The 16,928-nt window shown below is 46.7% G+C and overlaps 1 protein-coding gene across 10 annotated transcripts in view; it reads right to left on the reverse strand.

Annotated features, from left to right (window-relative positions):
* Positions 1 to 16,928, reverse strand: part of Kdm2b (lysine demethylase 2B) — a 121,967-nt gene that overhangs the window by 39,443 nt on the left and 65,596 nt on the right. For all 10 annotated transcript variants that reach the window (XM_027414021.2, XM_027414013.2, XM_027414022.2 and 7 more), the window contains exon 12: positions 13,537 to 13,623. In XM_027414021.2, the coding sequence (XP_027269822.1) occupies positions 13,537 to 13,623 (87 nt within the window). The remainder of the gene's footprint in view (positions 1 to 13,536; positions 13,624 to 16,928) is intronic.

Genomic DNA, 16,928 nt, shown 5'->3' on the forward strand with positions numbered 1-16,928 from the left:
TGAATAAAGCTGTTTTGGCCAATAGAGAGAGGCAGGATTTAGCCAGGCTCAGAATCCAAACAGGGATAGAGAAAGGCAGTAGGTGGAGTCGATGGCATGCCACGTAGCCACCAGGGAGGTAGGACACCCAGGCATTCTCTAGTAAGATAAAACCATGTGTCGATATACAGATTAATCGAAACGGATTAAGAGAGAGCTAGCCAATAAGAAGCCTGAGCAATAGGCCAAACCATTTATAATTAATATAAGCCTCTGTGTGTTTATTTGGAACTAAAGGGCTGTGGGACTGGACCGGACAGAAACTTCGGTCTACAGAAGCAGGCAGATCCTTTTGAGTTTGAGGCCAGCCTGGTTTACATATTGAGTTCTAGGGCATCTGGGACTATTTAGAGAGACCCTATCTCAAAAAACCAAAAATCAAATAATTGATGAGGGGGAAATTAATAAGACAATCTCCAGTGTTAAAAGGCCAGGGGACGGGCTGGAGAGATAGCTCAAAGGTTAAGAATACCTGCTGCTATTCCAGAGGTCCTGAGTTCAATTCCCAGCAACCACATGGTGGCTCGCAACCATCCGTTATGAGATCTGGTGCCCTCTTCTGGTGTGCAGATATGCATGGAAGCAGAATGTTGTATACATAATAAATAAATAAAATAAAATAAAAAAACCTTAAAAAAAAAAAAAAGGCCAGGGGACTGCTGTAAGTCTAAGGGCTGCCTGGCTACATAAAGATCTCAGCCTATACTACTGAGACATCGTCTCAACACAAAACCAGCTAGGGCAGGCATCGTCATAGCCAACCATAGTGCAGATTATAACACCAACACCTAATGGGGGAAGAAATTGGATCAGGGTGTCCATCATGACGTTCACGGAGGTGAACACGAATGGAACCGTTAACAGACATGATTTGGAAAGGCTATTGTCGACAGTGTGGCCTTCACTGGCTACAGTCAGTCAACGACAGTGATCCCACAAGGAGAAAGCTAGGGAAACAAATCTCCCTAGCTTGCTTTTCTGCCGCTTTCCCATTTCCTATGGATGCTTCCAACTCTCTAAACCTAACAATAAACCCCAGGACAGGGGAGCCCTCTGCTGATGCTACAACGGTTGTAGTAGGGCCTGGAAGTATGGCTAGGGGGATGTGCACCCCGGGAAGCTCCCTGGTGAGGTGGGGGAGCTGGGCTGGGTAGACTGCTGAGATTTGTATATGGGAAAGATGTAGAGATGGAGGCCGGCGAGGAAATCGAAATCATGGAGGGACCTGGCTTCACTGTGATGGGATGAAGATGGGACCACCGGGAGCTTCTAAGCCTCAGCAAGCTACAGGTGGAACCTCAGGCCTCCAGAAATGACAACAAGGTGCTGTTATTTAAGCTACAGAGTCCACAGTGCTCTGTTTCTTGTGGCCCCAATGAACAAACTAACAAAGGGTGAAAAGGAGAAACTTGAGTAAGACAGATGGGAGCCTAGAGGGACAGGATACCGGAAATCATTATGGTGCAGTTTCCAGGGAGAAGCAAGGGCATGAACCCCAAGTCCTCCTGCCTTGGTAAATGGTACACACCTGGGAGTCATCTCTGACATTTCTCTTTGCCCCAACAACAAACCAACTGCTGAATCATCCATGCTGCTTTCTCCCTTGAAAATACACCTCTGGCCAGGTATAGTGGTGCACATGTTTAATCCCAGCACTCAGGAGGCAGAAGTTAGATCTCTGTGAGTTAGAGGCCACCCTGGTCTACAGAGTGAATTCCAGGAAAACCAGCTAGGACAGCCAGGGCTACACAGAGAAACCCTCTCTTATAAAGAAACAAAAAACAAAAACAAAAACAAAAAAACAACACGCCTACAATGTATTTTATTGGTCTGTTTATTGGCACTTTGGCTACTACTCTCAGAGAAGCTAGGCTTTTATCATACCCTCCTAAACTGCCACCTTGCTTTGGGTTGTCCTGACTTTTTTTTTTAAAGATTTATTTGTTATATATGCAGAATTCCATCTGCATGTATGCCAGCATAGTAGAAGATGGCACCGGATCTCATTATAGTCAGATAGTCATGAGCACCAGATCTCATTATAGATGGTAGTGAGCCACCATGTAGTTTCTGGGAATTGAACTCAGGACCTCTGGGATAGCAGCCAGTGCTATTAACCTCTGAGCCATCTCTCCAGCCCCCTGTCTTGACTTTTAAAGTAGCCTCAGTCTTCAAGAAGTTTGACTGAGAAGGAGTTGCAGGGAAAATGGAGAAATAAGTTGTTGCTGGGTATTAGTGGGGTACGCCTTTAATCCCAGAACTCGGGAGGCAGAGGCAGGTGGATCTCTGTGAGTTCAAGGCCAGCCTGGTCTCCAAAGTGAGTGCCAGGACAGCCTCCAAAGCTACACAGAGAAACTCTGTCTCGAAAAACCAAAAAAAAAAAAAAAAAAAAAATTTAAAAAAAGAAAAGAAAAGAAAAGAAAAGCCATCCCTCCTCAGACGCTTTGCACCAAATCTAAATTGTTTTCCATGATTTCTTCCAATATTCACTAGTTCACCTAGACCCCACCAGACTCACCTATGTCAGTGTCACCCCCAGGCCCAACCCTCTAAGCTTTCACCTGTAAGCCTTAATTTCCAGGTCCCTTCCATCTCTCCCTTAGTCAAAACCAGTCCCTCACACCACCATTACCCAAAGCGCTTGTCCATGTTCCCACATGGCATTAGCCCAACTGGCTATGCATACATTCATCTGTGTCTGCTATAACCTACAGGCTTCAAGAAGACAAAGAATAAAGCTGCTTTTACAGTGTAAGACACCTATTCACTGTCCAAGAAACAGGAGGAAGAAAACTAACCAAGAACTACTACTACTCCCAGGCGAGATATGGGGCTATGTACCTTCCAGCCTCTGGTCACATCTTCCCCAAACATTTATTCAATCAATCAATCAATCAATCAATCAATCAATCAATCAATATATTTAAATTTTGTTAAAATGTACTTCTGTTTAAAGACCCCTTGGTTAATATAAATGGCTGACTCATTACCATTGAATCCACAGCCTGAGGGAAGCTCATCTGAAACATACTTTCTCTGTATGTCACAACCTGTGCCCCAGAACGATGACAGCATTGCAGCACTGCATTTGGGGACAACTTAAACAACAAAAGGACACTGGATTCCATTTTGAGAGAGAAAACCCATCAAGACCTCAGCTGGGAAAGAGCACAGTCAAGTGACTGGAATGTTTCCTCAATGATGTTCATGTGTGTATATCTGCAAAGGACTGGATGAGCACTGTGAGTATTGTTTTAGAGGTTATTGCACAGAAGTTGATAACAGACAAATTCCACAAATACAAAAGCCCATAAATAAGACCTGATTAAATTTCAAAATAAGCCCCAATGTTTGCTGCAATGGGATATTCATATGTTGAACATCTAGCCTACACAATCCAACAGTCAAAACTACAGTCTCTCTCACACACACACAATATTGCCTGCATCCACCCCATTAGCAAGGTTCACAGCAGCAGTGATGGACTTCTAGCTACCAAGATTCACCAAGAGATACAAACTAATACAAGCACATGTGGTGCCAGAGCCTGAGTATCTGGTTAGAAACCTGGGCTCTCATTCCTAACTCTTGGAACTTGAATGCCTCCAAAAACCCATGCTTCAAGGACCCATTCCATGTTTGGCACTAGGAGAAGGAGGTGACTGAGGTCTAAGCCAGGCATGGTGACATCATAGCATGTGGTAGGCTGATGCAGAAGGATTACTGTGAGTTCAAGGTCAGCCTGGGCTATAATAATGTTAGAGTAGCCAGGGTTGCATAGGAAAACGTGCCTCAAAAAGAGGGGTGGTGGCCGGGAGTTGGTAGCTCATGCCTTTAATCCCAGCACTCTGGATGCAGAGACAGGCGGATCTCTGTGAGTTCGAGGCCAGCCTGGTCTACAGAGTGAGTTCTCCAAAGCTACACAGAGAAAGAAAGAAAAAAAAAGAAGAAGAAGAAAAGAAATGAAATGTACTATGAGGATTGGGACAGAAAGGCTCAAGAGCCTTTGGAATAGGCTAAGATCCTTGTGGGACAAGCTAAACAGCTGTGTGCCCCACCACCCCAGTGTCCCTTACTATTAGAAGTCACCAGAAGATCAGAAGGCTGGAGGCTACAGCAAAAGCAAGCTGAGCAAAAGATTCAGAAGGGTTTTGGTCTCAGTCATACAGAGGAGCAGAAGCTGGGTGCGCAGCACCAGGACAGCAACTGTGAGTAGTATAGGAAGCACTAGTTCCACCCCAGTGACTGTAAAAACAACTTCACAACAAAGGGCTGTATTGAAGACCTCCTGGCCAATCCCCTTTCTGGTGTTGCACAGAATCAAACTCTACAAAGGAGGAGTGCACACTTACAACAATGAGGCATGGTGTGTACAAGCCCCATCACCAATGCCATGCGGGCTCTTCTAGTGCTAGTGTCTGTAAAGCCACCAAGGATCACCCAGTAATGGAACCAACAGATAAACCAGTTAAAGTATTGGAAGGAATACCAGTCACCCATGTAGATGCCTTCAACACAGATGGTATGAATAGACACACCAAACAAGGACAGGTAGCTATAACAATACACATGAACACAGAAACCATGTGGCTGGAAAAAGGAGAAGGCAAAAGTAGCTGATGAGCTGAGCTAAGAGCAGTATGGATAGCAATAACTCATTAGATGTGGCCTGTGACAGTCTGTATTGACAGTTGGGTTGTATATAGAGGACTCACTTTATGGGTGGCCCACTAGGAAGAAAACTGGAAGGTGCTGGGTTGGATACTGTAGGGGGAACAAATGTGGACAGAAATATGTAAAATAGTTCAATAGGAATCTGTGGTAGTTTTCCATGTGGCAGCCCACAGCCCATTAAGTCCCCCAGGAAATTAGGAAGCGGATGTCCTTACCAAGATATGGGTCATTTCCCCTCAGGTACCCTTGGAAGTTGTCCACTGGATCCACACAAAGTCTGGTCATAAGGGATCCAACACAGGTTGGAAAGTAGCTAAGGATGCTGGCATTCCTGTGAAATATTCTGATATTTCAGATGCTATCAAAACATCTGAGGCTACCTGATGGTGGTGGTGGGGCGCACGCCTTTCATTCCCGCAGAGGCAGAGGCAGAGGCAGAGGCAGAGGCAGAGGCAGAGGCAGAGGCAGAGGCAGAGGCAGAGGCAGAGAGGCAGAGGGCAGAGGCAGAGGCAGAGGCAGAGGCAGAGGCAGAGGCAGAGGCAGAGGCAGAGGCAGAGGCCAGAGAGGCAGGTGAATTTCTGTGAGTTTGAGGCCAGGCTGGTCTACAGAGTGAATTCCAGGACAGGCTTCAAAGCTACACAGAGAAATCCTGTCTTGAATACCCGCCCCCCCCCCACACACACATCTGAGGCCTGTCTGTGGTTATGGCACAACAAACAAATGCTCTGAAGGGACACATAAATAATAAGCTGTCCCATGAGAGATCGGCAGGTAGACTTCATAGGGCCTATACCAATAAGTGAGGGGTGCGAATATGCCCTCACCTGTGTGGACCCAACCACAGGCCTCTTCCAAGCATTTCCATGCAAGGAAGCAATTGGGGAAGCCACTACTAAGTGCTGCACCCAACTCAGTGTTAGTGTTAGGCATGGGTGACAAAGGTAGCCATTTCACAAACATTAATGTGCAGAATAGGGCTGAAGACTGCCAAGTACTTTCAGCTTATATCATTACAACCCAACTGGGGCTGGGTTGATTGAAAGAAAAAATGGGTTATTAAACAACAGCTAAAAAGTTTAAGTCGAAATGGTACCCTACAGTGGTGGGAAAAGACACCCCCAGAGGCTATAAGGTTACTGGATGGAAACAATAATAAAATAAAAAGAGAAGAAAAGGAAAGAAAAGAAAAAAAGGAAAAGAAAAGAAGAGAGAAAGAAAATAACCAGTGCCAGTGGCAAGCTACCTCCCTTTGTGACAGGTGGGCTACCTCCCATTATGTTATCAGCCAGAGGAACCCCTGAGGCCCCACAAACCATAAAGGCTACTGTTACTGCTGTTGGCTGTATGCCCAAACTAGATGGTAAGACATTATTGCTAAAGACACCACTTGGGCATGCTTTGACTGTAGGGCATGAAGAAATTAAGCTAGGAATGAACTTGAAACTCCTACTCTGATGCCTGACTTTCATAGTACCACAGCGGGCACGCTGGCGGCTGAAGGGAAAACATTTCTGCTTGGCTATGGATCCTGTGTGTTAAAACACCAACATGCCAGGCAGGATGCCCCTAGTTGTGCAGTAGTGGCTCAGCCATCATGGGTGATCAACAGCCTTCCAATTGGATTTAAAATCTGTTCCTCAAGAGGGAGGGTAAGCCTGGTACTGTAAGCCAGAACAAAAACCTGCTGTAGGGGAGGTCAGAGGTCCCAGTGGGGAAGCAGCTTCTGCAGGTTTTCTAGATGGTTGTGATGTGCGGATCAAACTGCCTTCTCAACGTGTGTGTTTACAACTATAGTTCACTGTCACTTATTATCAGTCTCAACTCAGAGCCACTGGTGAAGATCCTGAGAACAAGTGACTGCTACTGTGACATGGTGGCCTACTTCTTAGCCATAGGTATACAGTCACCCCTCCAAGGCTCAGGGATCATTGCGGGAGAACCCCCCACCAACACAACCCACCCCCCAAAAGAAAAAGTAGAGCCAGGAGAAGGGATTGAGTATTGCTTAACAGGCTGGTTTCCTAAACAGAGACTACAACAACTCATCCTAGGGACTGGAGAGATGGTTCAGTGGGTTTAGAGCACTGGTTACTCTTCCAGAGGGTCTCATTTCAACTGCCAGCACCCACATGGAGGTTCACAACCATCTGTAACTTCAATCCTAGGGATGCATTGCCCTCTTCTGGCCTCCAAGGGTATTGCATGCACACAGTGTGCCTATAGACATGCAGGGAACACACACACACATAAAATGAAAAATTAAAAACAAAAAACCCCACTCCATCTTGCAAGAAACTCCTTAAGCAGGAAGGTAAACATCTCAAAAATTAAAATAAAATAAAGCTTCAGGAAGTCCCCGAAACTAACCAGATTCACGAGGCCCCTCCCTGCCAGAGTCCACAATAAAAGCAGAGATTGCCCCTCAGAAGAAAGACTCCCAGACAAGCCAAGCTGCAAGGAAAATTGTCAGACCAGACCAGCTGCCTGGAAGAAGCAGAAACCAGCCACACTGCCTGGGAGGCCAACTGAGGCACCTGGAAAGGACAGACTGTTTTGTCGAGGGTTCCCTCTCCGGGATGAATAGACATGTCTGTTGCGTCTTCCCAGGTAAAGTTTTGTCACAGTGTGGGAGCCAGGGCTCAACATGAAGTGCTTCTAGCAATTGCTCTCCGCTTCATTTTACATTATTTTTCTGAGATTCAGCCTGGAGCTCACGGATTCCGTTAAAGGGGTGAGCTTCAGGCTTTCCTGTGTTTTGGCCTCCAGAAGCAGGCCAGTGCTGGAGTCGCAGACATTCACTGCTGTGTACAGCTTTCTACATGGTTTCTAGAGAACAAACTCGGGCTCTCACAATTGCACAGCAAGCATCTAAAGCATCTACCAACTGGGTATCTCCCAGAACCTTCACCTGCTTTCTCTGTCTGCCTGGGCTCCTCATCCAGGCCAGTGGCTTCTGTCAGCTACTCCATGTGCTGCAGTGGGAGCCACCTAGTGTTTCCCAGGGGATCGCTGCCTCATGGGACTTTCACAAGGTCTGTCCTACTCCTAGGGATTGGCAAGGGGCTGGACATCTAACATTCTGGACCTTTGACACTCTCTCCTCAGACCTTGACCTAAAGTGGCAAAGGAGCTTGTGGTTTCAGGGGCACATTCTAAAGAAATAGGCACACTCACTGCTAAAGAGCCTGGGGCTGTTCCTGCTAGGGTAATAAGGAAGGGATAAAACAGGATAGCTTAAACCAGTCTATCTGCCGCCGCCCCCCCCCCCCAGCTCATTTCAGCAAAGCCATAATTAAGCCACACTGGTCAGTTGTGGTGAGGCATGCTTACAATTCCAGCACTTGGGAGGTGGAGGTTGGTGGTGGGTGTGGAGGGGAAATCAGGAATTCAAGGCCAGTTGGCTACAAATCAAATTTGAGGGCAGCCTGTGCTACTTGAGATCCTATCTCAAAAAAAAAAAAAAAAAGGGAAGACCAAGGACAAAAGAGAAAACACTGGTGCGTAAATTGAGTGCTATTAAACAAGCACAGATAACTCAAGGATGGGCAATCTCATCACACCTCCCCTGAGCCCTCTGCTTTCTCTTTCCTTGATTCTTGGGAGATGAAGGTAGCCTACACTGGCTTTAAACTCATCCTTCTGAATGAGCCCAGGAGTGCTAGTATTGTGGGCTGGTGGGCGGGCTTGCATAGCTATCCTCTGAAAGACTCATCTGTGGGTGGGCTGGTTCAGGGTTGTCAAGCAGTTACAGGACACAACTCCATGGAACTAGAACAGCTACCCCTGACCAATGGCCTAATACAGAGGGTTTTATATCCTTGTTTCATTTGTTTGCTTGAGGCCGGCCTTAAACTTGCAATATAGATGAGTATGATTTTACATTTCTGACTGTGCCCTCCTCTACTTCCTAATGACAGCACCTACCACAGGTGTGCACTGCCACACATGGTTTTACTATAAAGGTAATTTACAGATGACTCCCAGCAGCCTTGCCAGAATCACAATGCTGGCACCTTTTACAGATGGATAAACTGAGGCTTAGATTTATTCAGGAGTGCACAGCTTGTCAGTGGCAGAGCCAGGTGGTGCCAGTAACCATGTCTGGTCATTTGCTTGGAATAATCTGCAAGTGTTCAGAAGCAGGGATTCCTGTGGCTCACTGGGAGGTACTAAACTTTCAGAGTCAAGGGAGGGACCCAACACACAAAGAAAAGAGAGAGAGAGACACAGACAGACAGACAGACAGACAGACAGTATTTGTGTCAGAGGACACCTTGCAGGAGTTAGTTCTCTCCTCCACCGCGTGGGTTCTGAGCATCAAACTCGGTTTGTCGGACAAGGCAGGAAACTCCTTCACCCCCTGAGCCATCTCACTTCTTCTTTTGAGACTGGGTTTGCCTTTGTACTCAGGGTAGGTCACTTTGAACTTACTAAGGAGCCCAGGCTGGTCCTGCTACCTTTGAACAAGTCTTCCAGATGAAGCTGATGTCCCAGACCAAGGACTGGCCCTCATCAGACCACACTGCCCTAGGAAGTGACATAGCCCTGACCAGAGGCTAATAATGAAGAACCATTGATGCCAGCAGCTTTACCCCAACCCCATCAGCCGTATTTCATTCATTGAACTACTCTGTAACTCAAGCGCAACACAGGAAGTTCTTGGCCCTTTGACTGAATGATCTGGCCTTTTCAGAGACAGACAGCACGTCATACCCTAAGGACCCAGACTGATCAGGCCTCCAGTATCTAACCTATCTGCTCAAATGCAGAGGAAGGGGAAGAGAAAGGTGACATGGGACCTGTGTCACTTCCTCTCACATCCTGCAACCATCCTGCAAAGTCCTTGAAGAACACAGTGGCTAGTGACTTTAATCCCAGCACTTGGAAGGCAAAAAAGCAGGTGCAATCTCTTAGTTTGAGCTTAGCCTGATATATAAGTTTCAAGACAGCCAGGGCTACACAGAGAAACCCTGTCTCAAACCCCGAACCCCCCCAAAAAGAGGTGGGTTTAAGAAGCTGGGGGCTTCAACAATGATCTTGTAGGGCAGCGGCGGCGGCGGCGGCAGCGGGGGGGGTGGGGGTGGGGGGCAGCAGCTGTGCCTCATTCTCCTCTTTGGATTCTTTCTTTCCATAATGTTCCTGGCAAGCCAGTGGCTATAAGAGTCTGGCTGTTGAGCAGAAGTTCAGCTCCATAATAAAGCCAAAATCAGAGGCTGGGCTTCAAACACACATAGCCCCTCTGCCTTGCCTCCAGGGTCACAGACAGGACCCCCAAATCTCACCATCTGGCTATAAAAGGAAGCAGCCAGGGTGTAGACAGATCAAAACAAGTCCAGTGTCACTCATGGAAACAGCCAATTGGGGGAACAGTGATGGATGGTGATCCGTGGTGTCCTGGAGTTAGAGGACACCCCGCCAGAAAGGACCTCACAGTACCTAATCAGTTCCAGAAAGGGGCTTTGTTCTCCTGAAGGGAGGTGGGAGATCAAAGCACTTCTTGCTAATCACCCTTGAGCATTAATGACTTGTGGGGTAACCAGACCCAGGGCAGACCCTGCTCCCCGCCTTGCATCCTGGTGGCCTCAGTGAGCACCCTTGATCTTTCAACCCCACGGGAATCAAATTGGAAGGAAGCTGACTGCAAACCTGGGAACCCAGGGACCCGGTGTGGCCCAGGCAGCCAGTCGTTCAGTCATTCCTTCCTTTCCTGTTAACTTTTGAACCCTACCCGCCAGGAAATGCTTAAGTGTGGCGCTACCCTCCTCCTTCCCGCCCCTCCCTCTGCCACATTTCACTGAGTTCTCACACAAATGCATGACAGAAGCAGGCTCTGGAGCTGTGTGGACCTCGGCACATGATGTTCGTGCCTCTCTGAGTTCATCACCAGGGAGCATCACAGAGATACCATCCAGCACCTAGCTTTGTTGGAGGAACAAAGAAAAAAACTAGAAACTCTACTGAGGCGGACAGGGGTAAGATGATGTGCAGAGACAAAGCTAGAAGATAAAAAGATTTTTTTTTTAATTAAAAATTATTGGCCCCATGTATTGGCTCACTTGTGCTGTAATCCTGGCCTTTAGAGGGCTGAGGCGGGAAGACTAAGGTTCAAGGCAGGCAGCCTGGGTTACCTACAAAGTGAGGTTTTTGTTTTGTTTTGTTTTCTTTTCTTTTTTGTTTTGTTTTGTTTTTCGAGACAGGGTTTCTCTGTGTAGCTTTGGAGCCTATCCTGGCACTCACTCTGGAGACCAGGCTGGCCTCAGACTCACAGAGATCTGCCTGCTTCTGCCTCCCGAGTGCTGGGATTGAAGGCGTGCGCCACCAACGCCCAGCTTTACAAAGTGAGTTTTAAGAAAGCCTGGGCTACAGAGTGAGAACTTCTCTCAAAACAAATATAAGAATAAAAACACTCTAACAACTGGTTAGAGCTAGGTGTGCCACAGCCCCTGCCCTGAACTCCACTCATTGTTCACAACAACCTCTCCGAGGTCCCCTGCCACTAATTCTGAGATTACAGTGGACAGTGTCAAATTTGTCTTTTCAAAAACGCCTGTTCCGCAGGCTCTAGTGCTTCCACTGGAGCAATACCTCACCTAGTCAGGACAAGGGCTACATCAGAGCCTTACTTTGCTATGTAGAGCCACATGACCCCAGGCCCAGCTAGTAGCTTCCTTCAGGCCACTGTCTACGGGAGCTCGTGGACTGATATACAGAGCGTGTCCTGTAACCCCACACATTCCTACCAGTGAGGCGGGTCTTAGGGGGATCCAGTTTTAGATCTATCTCTTAAGTTTCATTGAGTTTTGGGACATTCAATACACCAAGTAATGGATGCCCTTTCCTCACACAGTCCCACGTTTGGGAATCGATTCTCTGGCGACACTCAACAATGTGAAAAGAGCCATCAGTATACCACCCTTTGACAGAAATAATCAATGAGTTTTCCTCCTGTACTGGGACCTCGAACTCACTTCTACTAAGCCTTATCCTCAGCTGACTTTCTGCAAATCAGGGTTTTTGGCAGCACCTATATGTCTAGAAAGTTCTTCTCAGTGTCATTTATAATAAGAACAAAAAAGGCAGAAATTAGCAAAACACCCATCCAGGCTACTTGATAACAGTTTTTGTTGGAAATGAAAGCCAGGGTTTCACACATGCTAAGCAGGAATTCTGCCACTGAATGATACCCAGAGCTCAGACATCCTTTGCTTTTGGCTTGCAGTTGGGGATCCAACCCTACCTATCACAGAGCCTTTCTTGTGACACCCAATGTTCTGCCACTGAGCCAAATCTGCAGTGCTTAGTTTACTGAAGTAGGGTCACTCTAGCTGTCTTTGAACTAGCCATGGAGCCCAGGCTGGGTTCAAACTCTACTTCCTCTTGTCTTAACTCCTTGAATGCTGGGAGTGTGTGTTGCCAGTGAAAGGTTCAGGCTTTGACGCTGATCGGCTCTACCTCTTTAAGAGACAGACCCTGCCCCCTGACAACAGTCAGGGCATGGGCAAGAAAACGTGCTATGTCATCACCACGTCACCTGTCACCCATGATGACTCTGGACATGCGTGGAACCTCAGTCCCAACTTTCCTGCTTCTCTCTCTCTCTGCTTCCTCTCTACTCTCTTTCTCTGTCTCTTCTTGGCTCTCTCTCACCTATGCACTCTCTCTGCCTCTATGGCGACCAGTCTTTACCCCTGTTCCTCTTCTCTCTTAGTCTCCATATTCTGCAGGGCCTTATAATAAACTAGTCAACATGTCTCATCTTGTATCTTTCTCTTTTCCTCTTTTTAAATAAAAACATAACAGCCAGGAGCAACAGTGGTTATCATTTAGAGCAGTGGCTGAATGACCTTTTCACGGGGGCTGCTTAGGACTATCCTGCATTATCAGATATTTACATTATGATTCATACAGTAGCAAAATTACAATTGTGAAATAGCAACGAAAATAATTTTATGGGTTTGGGCGGTGGGGGGGGGGTCACCACGACATGAGGAACTGGGTTAAAGGGTCACAGTATTAGGAAGGTTGAGAACATTGATTTAGAGTTTGCCGACTGTGGGCCAGCCCTTATTCTGAAAGCTTTATGGGCCTAATCACACTGAGTCCTCGGAGCCACTCCAGGTGCTGGTCTAAACCAATGAGGAAATGTATGTACGGTGTGCATCTGAGCAGTGAAGGAAGCACAGTACAGACCGTGAAGGATGGAGCAAAGCCCTGCATGGTGCCTGTGCCGCCACAGTCCTTCATCTACCAACTCATCTCCAGAGCCCCAGTTTAGACTTTCCTTTTTTTTTTTCCCCGAGACAGGGTTTCTCTGTGGCTTTGGAGGCTGTCATGGAACTAGCTCTTGTAGACCAGGCTGTTCTCGAACTCATCAGAGATCTGCCTGCCTCTGCCTCCCGAGTGCTGGGACTAAAGGTGCATCACAAACAACTGGCTCAGTTAAGACATTTTTATGTTAAATGTGAAATGCCGATTTGTTTTAAGAAGAGAGAGAGAGAAGTTACTTTAAAAGGGAGGGCAATAGTCTGTAGCAGGACAGGGAGGGAACAAAGCAAAAGTGAAGTCACCTAATGACAGAGCAAGCCTCACTTCTGCAGTTTACAGGTGGCCACCAGGGGCCACTACTTGCAGTTTCCAAAGCTAGTAAAGGGAACCCTTTAAAAAGGAAAGCATTTGCAGGGACATTTCATTAACACCATTTGTGCTAAGTGGGGTACCCTGTCCCAGGAGCCAGTACAGAACAGCTCGGGACTCCCGGCCAGCACACAGGATGGGTGGAAGGCAAAGAGAAGTGCTCTCCCACCTTCGAGTAATCTCTCTTACCTTTGGAGTCTTCTTTGGCCAACTGACCACGGGGACCCCAGTGATGGCCAGGCTGGGATCGTCGTCCACATGCTCCTTTAGTACATTCTGTGGCCAAACAAAGGATCCATATTAACTGGGGGTGAAGGGAAAATCTCTTAAAAGAGGCAAAACTAACCCCTTTAAGGTTTGCAATCGCTCAAAAAAAAAAAAAAAAAAAAATTCACTGCCACCATCTACCACTCTATAGAAATCAACTTGCTAACTTTCTGAGCCCGGTGGTGGTGGCACATGCCTTTAATCCCAGCAGTTGGGAGGCAGAGGCAGGCAGATCTCTGTGAGTTTGAGACCAGCCTGGTCTACAACAGCGTCAAAGACTCTCACACGAAGTTTACATAGTGTCTGTAATGTATGCTCACATATATGTGTTGTCCTCAGAGAACTCACAAGCCAGAGAAGGGTCCTGGGTCTCCTTCACTGTCTCTTTCCACCTCAGTCCTTTGAGACCAGAACCTCTTGATGAAAAACACAGTTTGCAGTTTAGGGGCTAGGCAGAGCACCAGCAAGACTAAGTAATGCTGTCACTGTCCACCGCAGCCCTGGGATTATAAGCATGTCCAGAACCGCGTCAGGTGTGATGTAGGTGATGGGATATGAGTTTTGTTCCTCGTGCTTCTGCAGCAAAGTCCAGCAGCAGACATTCTTAACTGCTAAGCCATCTCTCCAGTGAGTTCTCACTTCTCAGCCAGGGAGGCAGGGATATGAGCAGCTTAAAACTGCTAAAGCCCATGAAGTCAACTGTGTTCTCAAAGAGACAAATACAAACCAGTCACGCACAGGGCCTACGCCTGTCATCCCAGCACTTGGGAAGGGGAGGCAGGATGATCAGGATTTCAAGGTCATTCTCTGCTATATACTGAGTATGAGACCAGCCTTGGCTACATGTGTTCCTACCATGAAAGAAAAAAAAATCAACAAAAGACAGAGAATGAGGAGGAAGAAGGATTTTATACAATGAAAAATTCATGGTCAACAGATGCTGGTAGCGCACATCTTTAAGACCAGCAAAGGCAGGCAGAGGCAAAGGCAGGCAGATCTCTGTGAGTTTGAGGGCAGCCTGGTCTATAAAGCAAGTTCCAGGACAGCCAGGACTGTTACACAGAGAAACCTTGTCTTGAAAAACCAAAAAAAGAAAAAATCATGGTAAAGGTTCAGCAGAGGTCAGTGACAAGTGAGAAGTTGAAAGGTCTTAGCCCTTAAAATACAGGTTCCATCTGGTTTCATTTTTCTTGGTGACCTACAGACATAGGCATGTGTGAAGAAGTGGAAAGCCTGGCCTAGAGAGCAGAGCTGTCTTGGTTTGACTCTTTGCCCTGGGACATCCAATTCAGTGATGATTACTATTTATAAAATATCTTGACCGAGCTGGGTGGTGGTAGCTCCTGCCTTGAACCCCAGCACTGTGGGAGATCTCTGTGAGTTCAAGGCCAGACTGGCCCACAGAACTCATTCTAGGATAGCCAAGGCTACACAGAAAAAACAAACCAAACAAACCATGACCACCAAAAATCTCTTGACTATGTTATGGTTTAAATGAGCATTGTCAGGCCGGGCGTTGGTGGCGCATGCCTTTAATCCCAGCACTTGGGAGGCAGAGGCAGGCGGATCTCCGTGAGTTTGAGGCCAGCCTGGTCTCCAGAGCGAGTGCCAGGATAGGCGCCAAAGCTACACAGAGAAACCCTCTCTCGAAAAACCTAAACAAATAAATAAATAAATAAATAAATGAGCATTGAATCTCATAATGTCATGCATGTCAATACTTTGTCCCCAGCTAGTGACAATTTGAGATCATAGGACCTTTTGGACATGGAGGCTATGTGGCAAGATAGGGCAATGGGGGGTGGGTGTTGGAGGGGTTACAGGTGAGCACAGTTTCCTGCTTGCTATCTCTCTGACTCCTGAGTGCTGCCAAAATATGACAAGCTGTTCCAGAGGCTTCCATCATGCCTTCCCTGCTACTATAGACTGATGGCTTCTCAAACTATAAACCAGAAAAGTCTCTCCTTAAGTGGCTTCTGCCAGATGTTTGGTGGAAGCAGTAAAAAGAGCAAGTGACACACTGTTGTATGCCCAAAGCCCCACATGACTAACTATGGGAAGCTTCCAGCAGATAAAATTCAAGCCAGAAAGCCTCAAGCCTCCAAAGAGGGACATGCTACAAAATACCTGACCCCAAAACTGCCAACATCATAAAACACAAGAAATAGTCCAGCCAAGAGAACGCTGAAGAAATTAAATGTAATGGGGTATCAGGGATGAGATTCTGAGACAGAAAAGGAAATCAGAAGAAATGACGAAACTTTAGTTTTAAGGGCTGTGTCGATGTTTCATTTGTCTGAATTTTCTATAAACCTACCTAAATCTTTTCTTGCCGGGTGAAGGGACACAGGTATTTGAATCCAGCACTCGGGAGGCAGAGGCAGGCAGATTTCTGTGAGGTCAAGGCCAGCCTGGTCTCCAGAGCAAGTGCCAGGGCAGGCTCCAAAGCTACACAGAGAAACCCTGTCTCGAAAAAAACAAAAACAAAAACAAAAACAAAAAGAGTTCAAGGCCAGCCTGGTATACACGGTGAGTTCCAGCCAGATGACCTGGTGAGACCCTGTGTTACCAAACACAACCATCCCCCCACCCAAAAAGGAAAAAAGTTCCCCAAAGGTATATTAATTAAGATGTTTTGTTTTTTAAAGGCATGACGATGTAGTTCTGGCTGGCCTTGAACTCAGAGATCTGCCTGCTGCTGTATACCTTTTTTTTTTTTTTAGTTTTTTTGAGACAGGGTTTCTCTATGTAGCTTTCTCTGTGTATCACTGGCTATCCTGGAACTGGCTCTGTAGACCAGGCTGGTCTTGAACTCACAGAGATGGATTGCCTCCGCTTTCCAAGTGCTGGCATTAAAGGTGTGTGCCACCAACAGCTGGATCCTTTTTATTTATTTATTTTTTTGGTTTTTCGAGACAGGGTTTCTCTGTGGCTTTGGAGGCTGTCCTGGAACTAGCTCTTGTAGACCAGGCTATTCCTGAACTCACAGATATCTGCCTGCCTCTGCCTCCCGAGTGCTGGGATTAAAGGCGTGTACAACCAAGCCCAGCTACCTTTGTATTTTTTAATTAAACAATATAGTTCTAAAGTTTTCCCAAGGTGTCCTTGTAGCCTAGACCTCACATACCAAAGAAAGCCAAGTTCCCATCTGTATTTGGCATTTGATGGCCACCAGGGGGCACAATGAGCCTTGTCTTGATGAGAAATATTTTCTCTTATAAAGGCGAGAAAGTTAGGGGAGGTATAGCCTAATGCGAGACTTTTCTCTCAAAAAAAAAAAGAAAGAAAGAAAGAAAGAAAGAAAGAAAGAAAGA

This window comes from Cricetulus griseus, chromosome 4 (assembly GCF_003668045.3).
Source record: "Cricetulus griseus strain 17A/GY chromosome 4, alternate assembly CriGri-PICRH-1.0, whole genome shotgun sequence".
NCBI classification, from domain to species: Eukaryota; Metazoa; Chordata; class Mammalia; order Rodentia; family Cricetidae; genus Cricetulus; species Cricetulus griseus.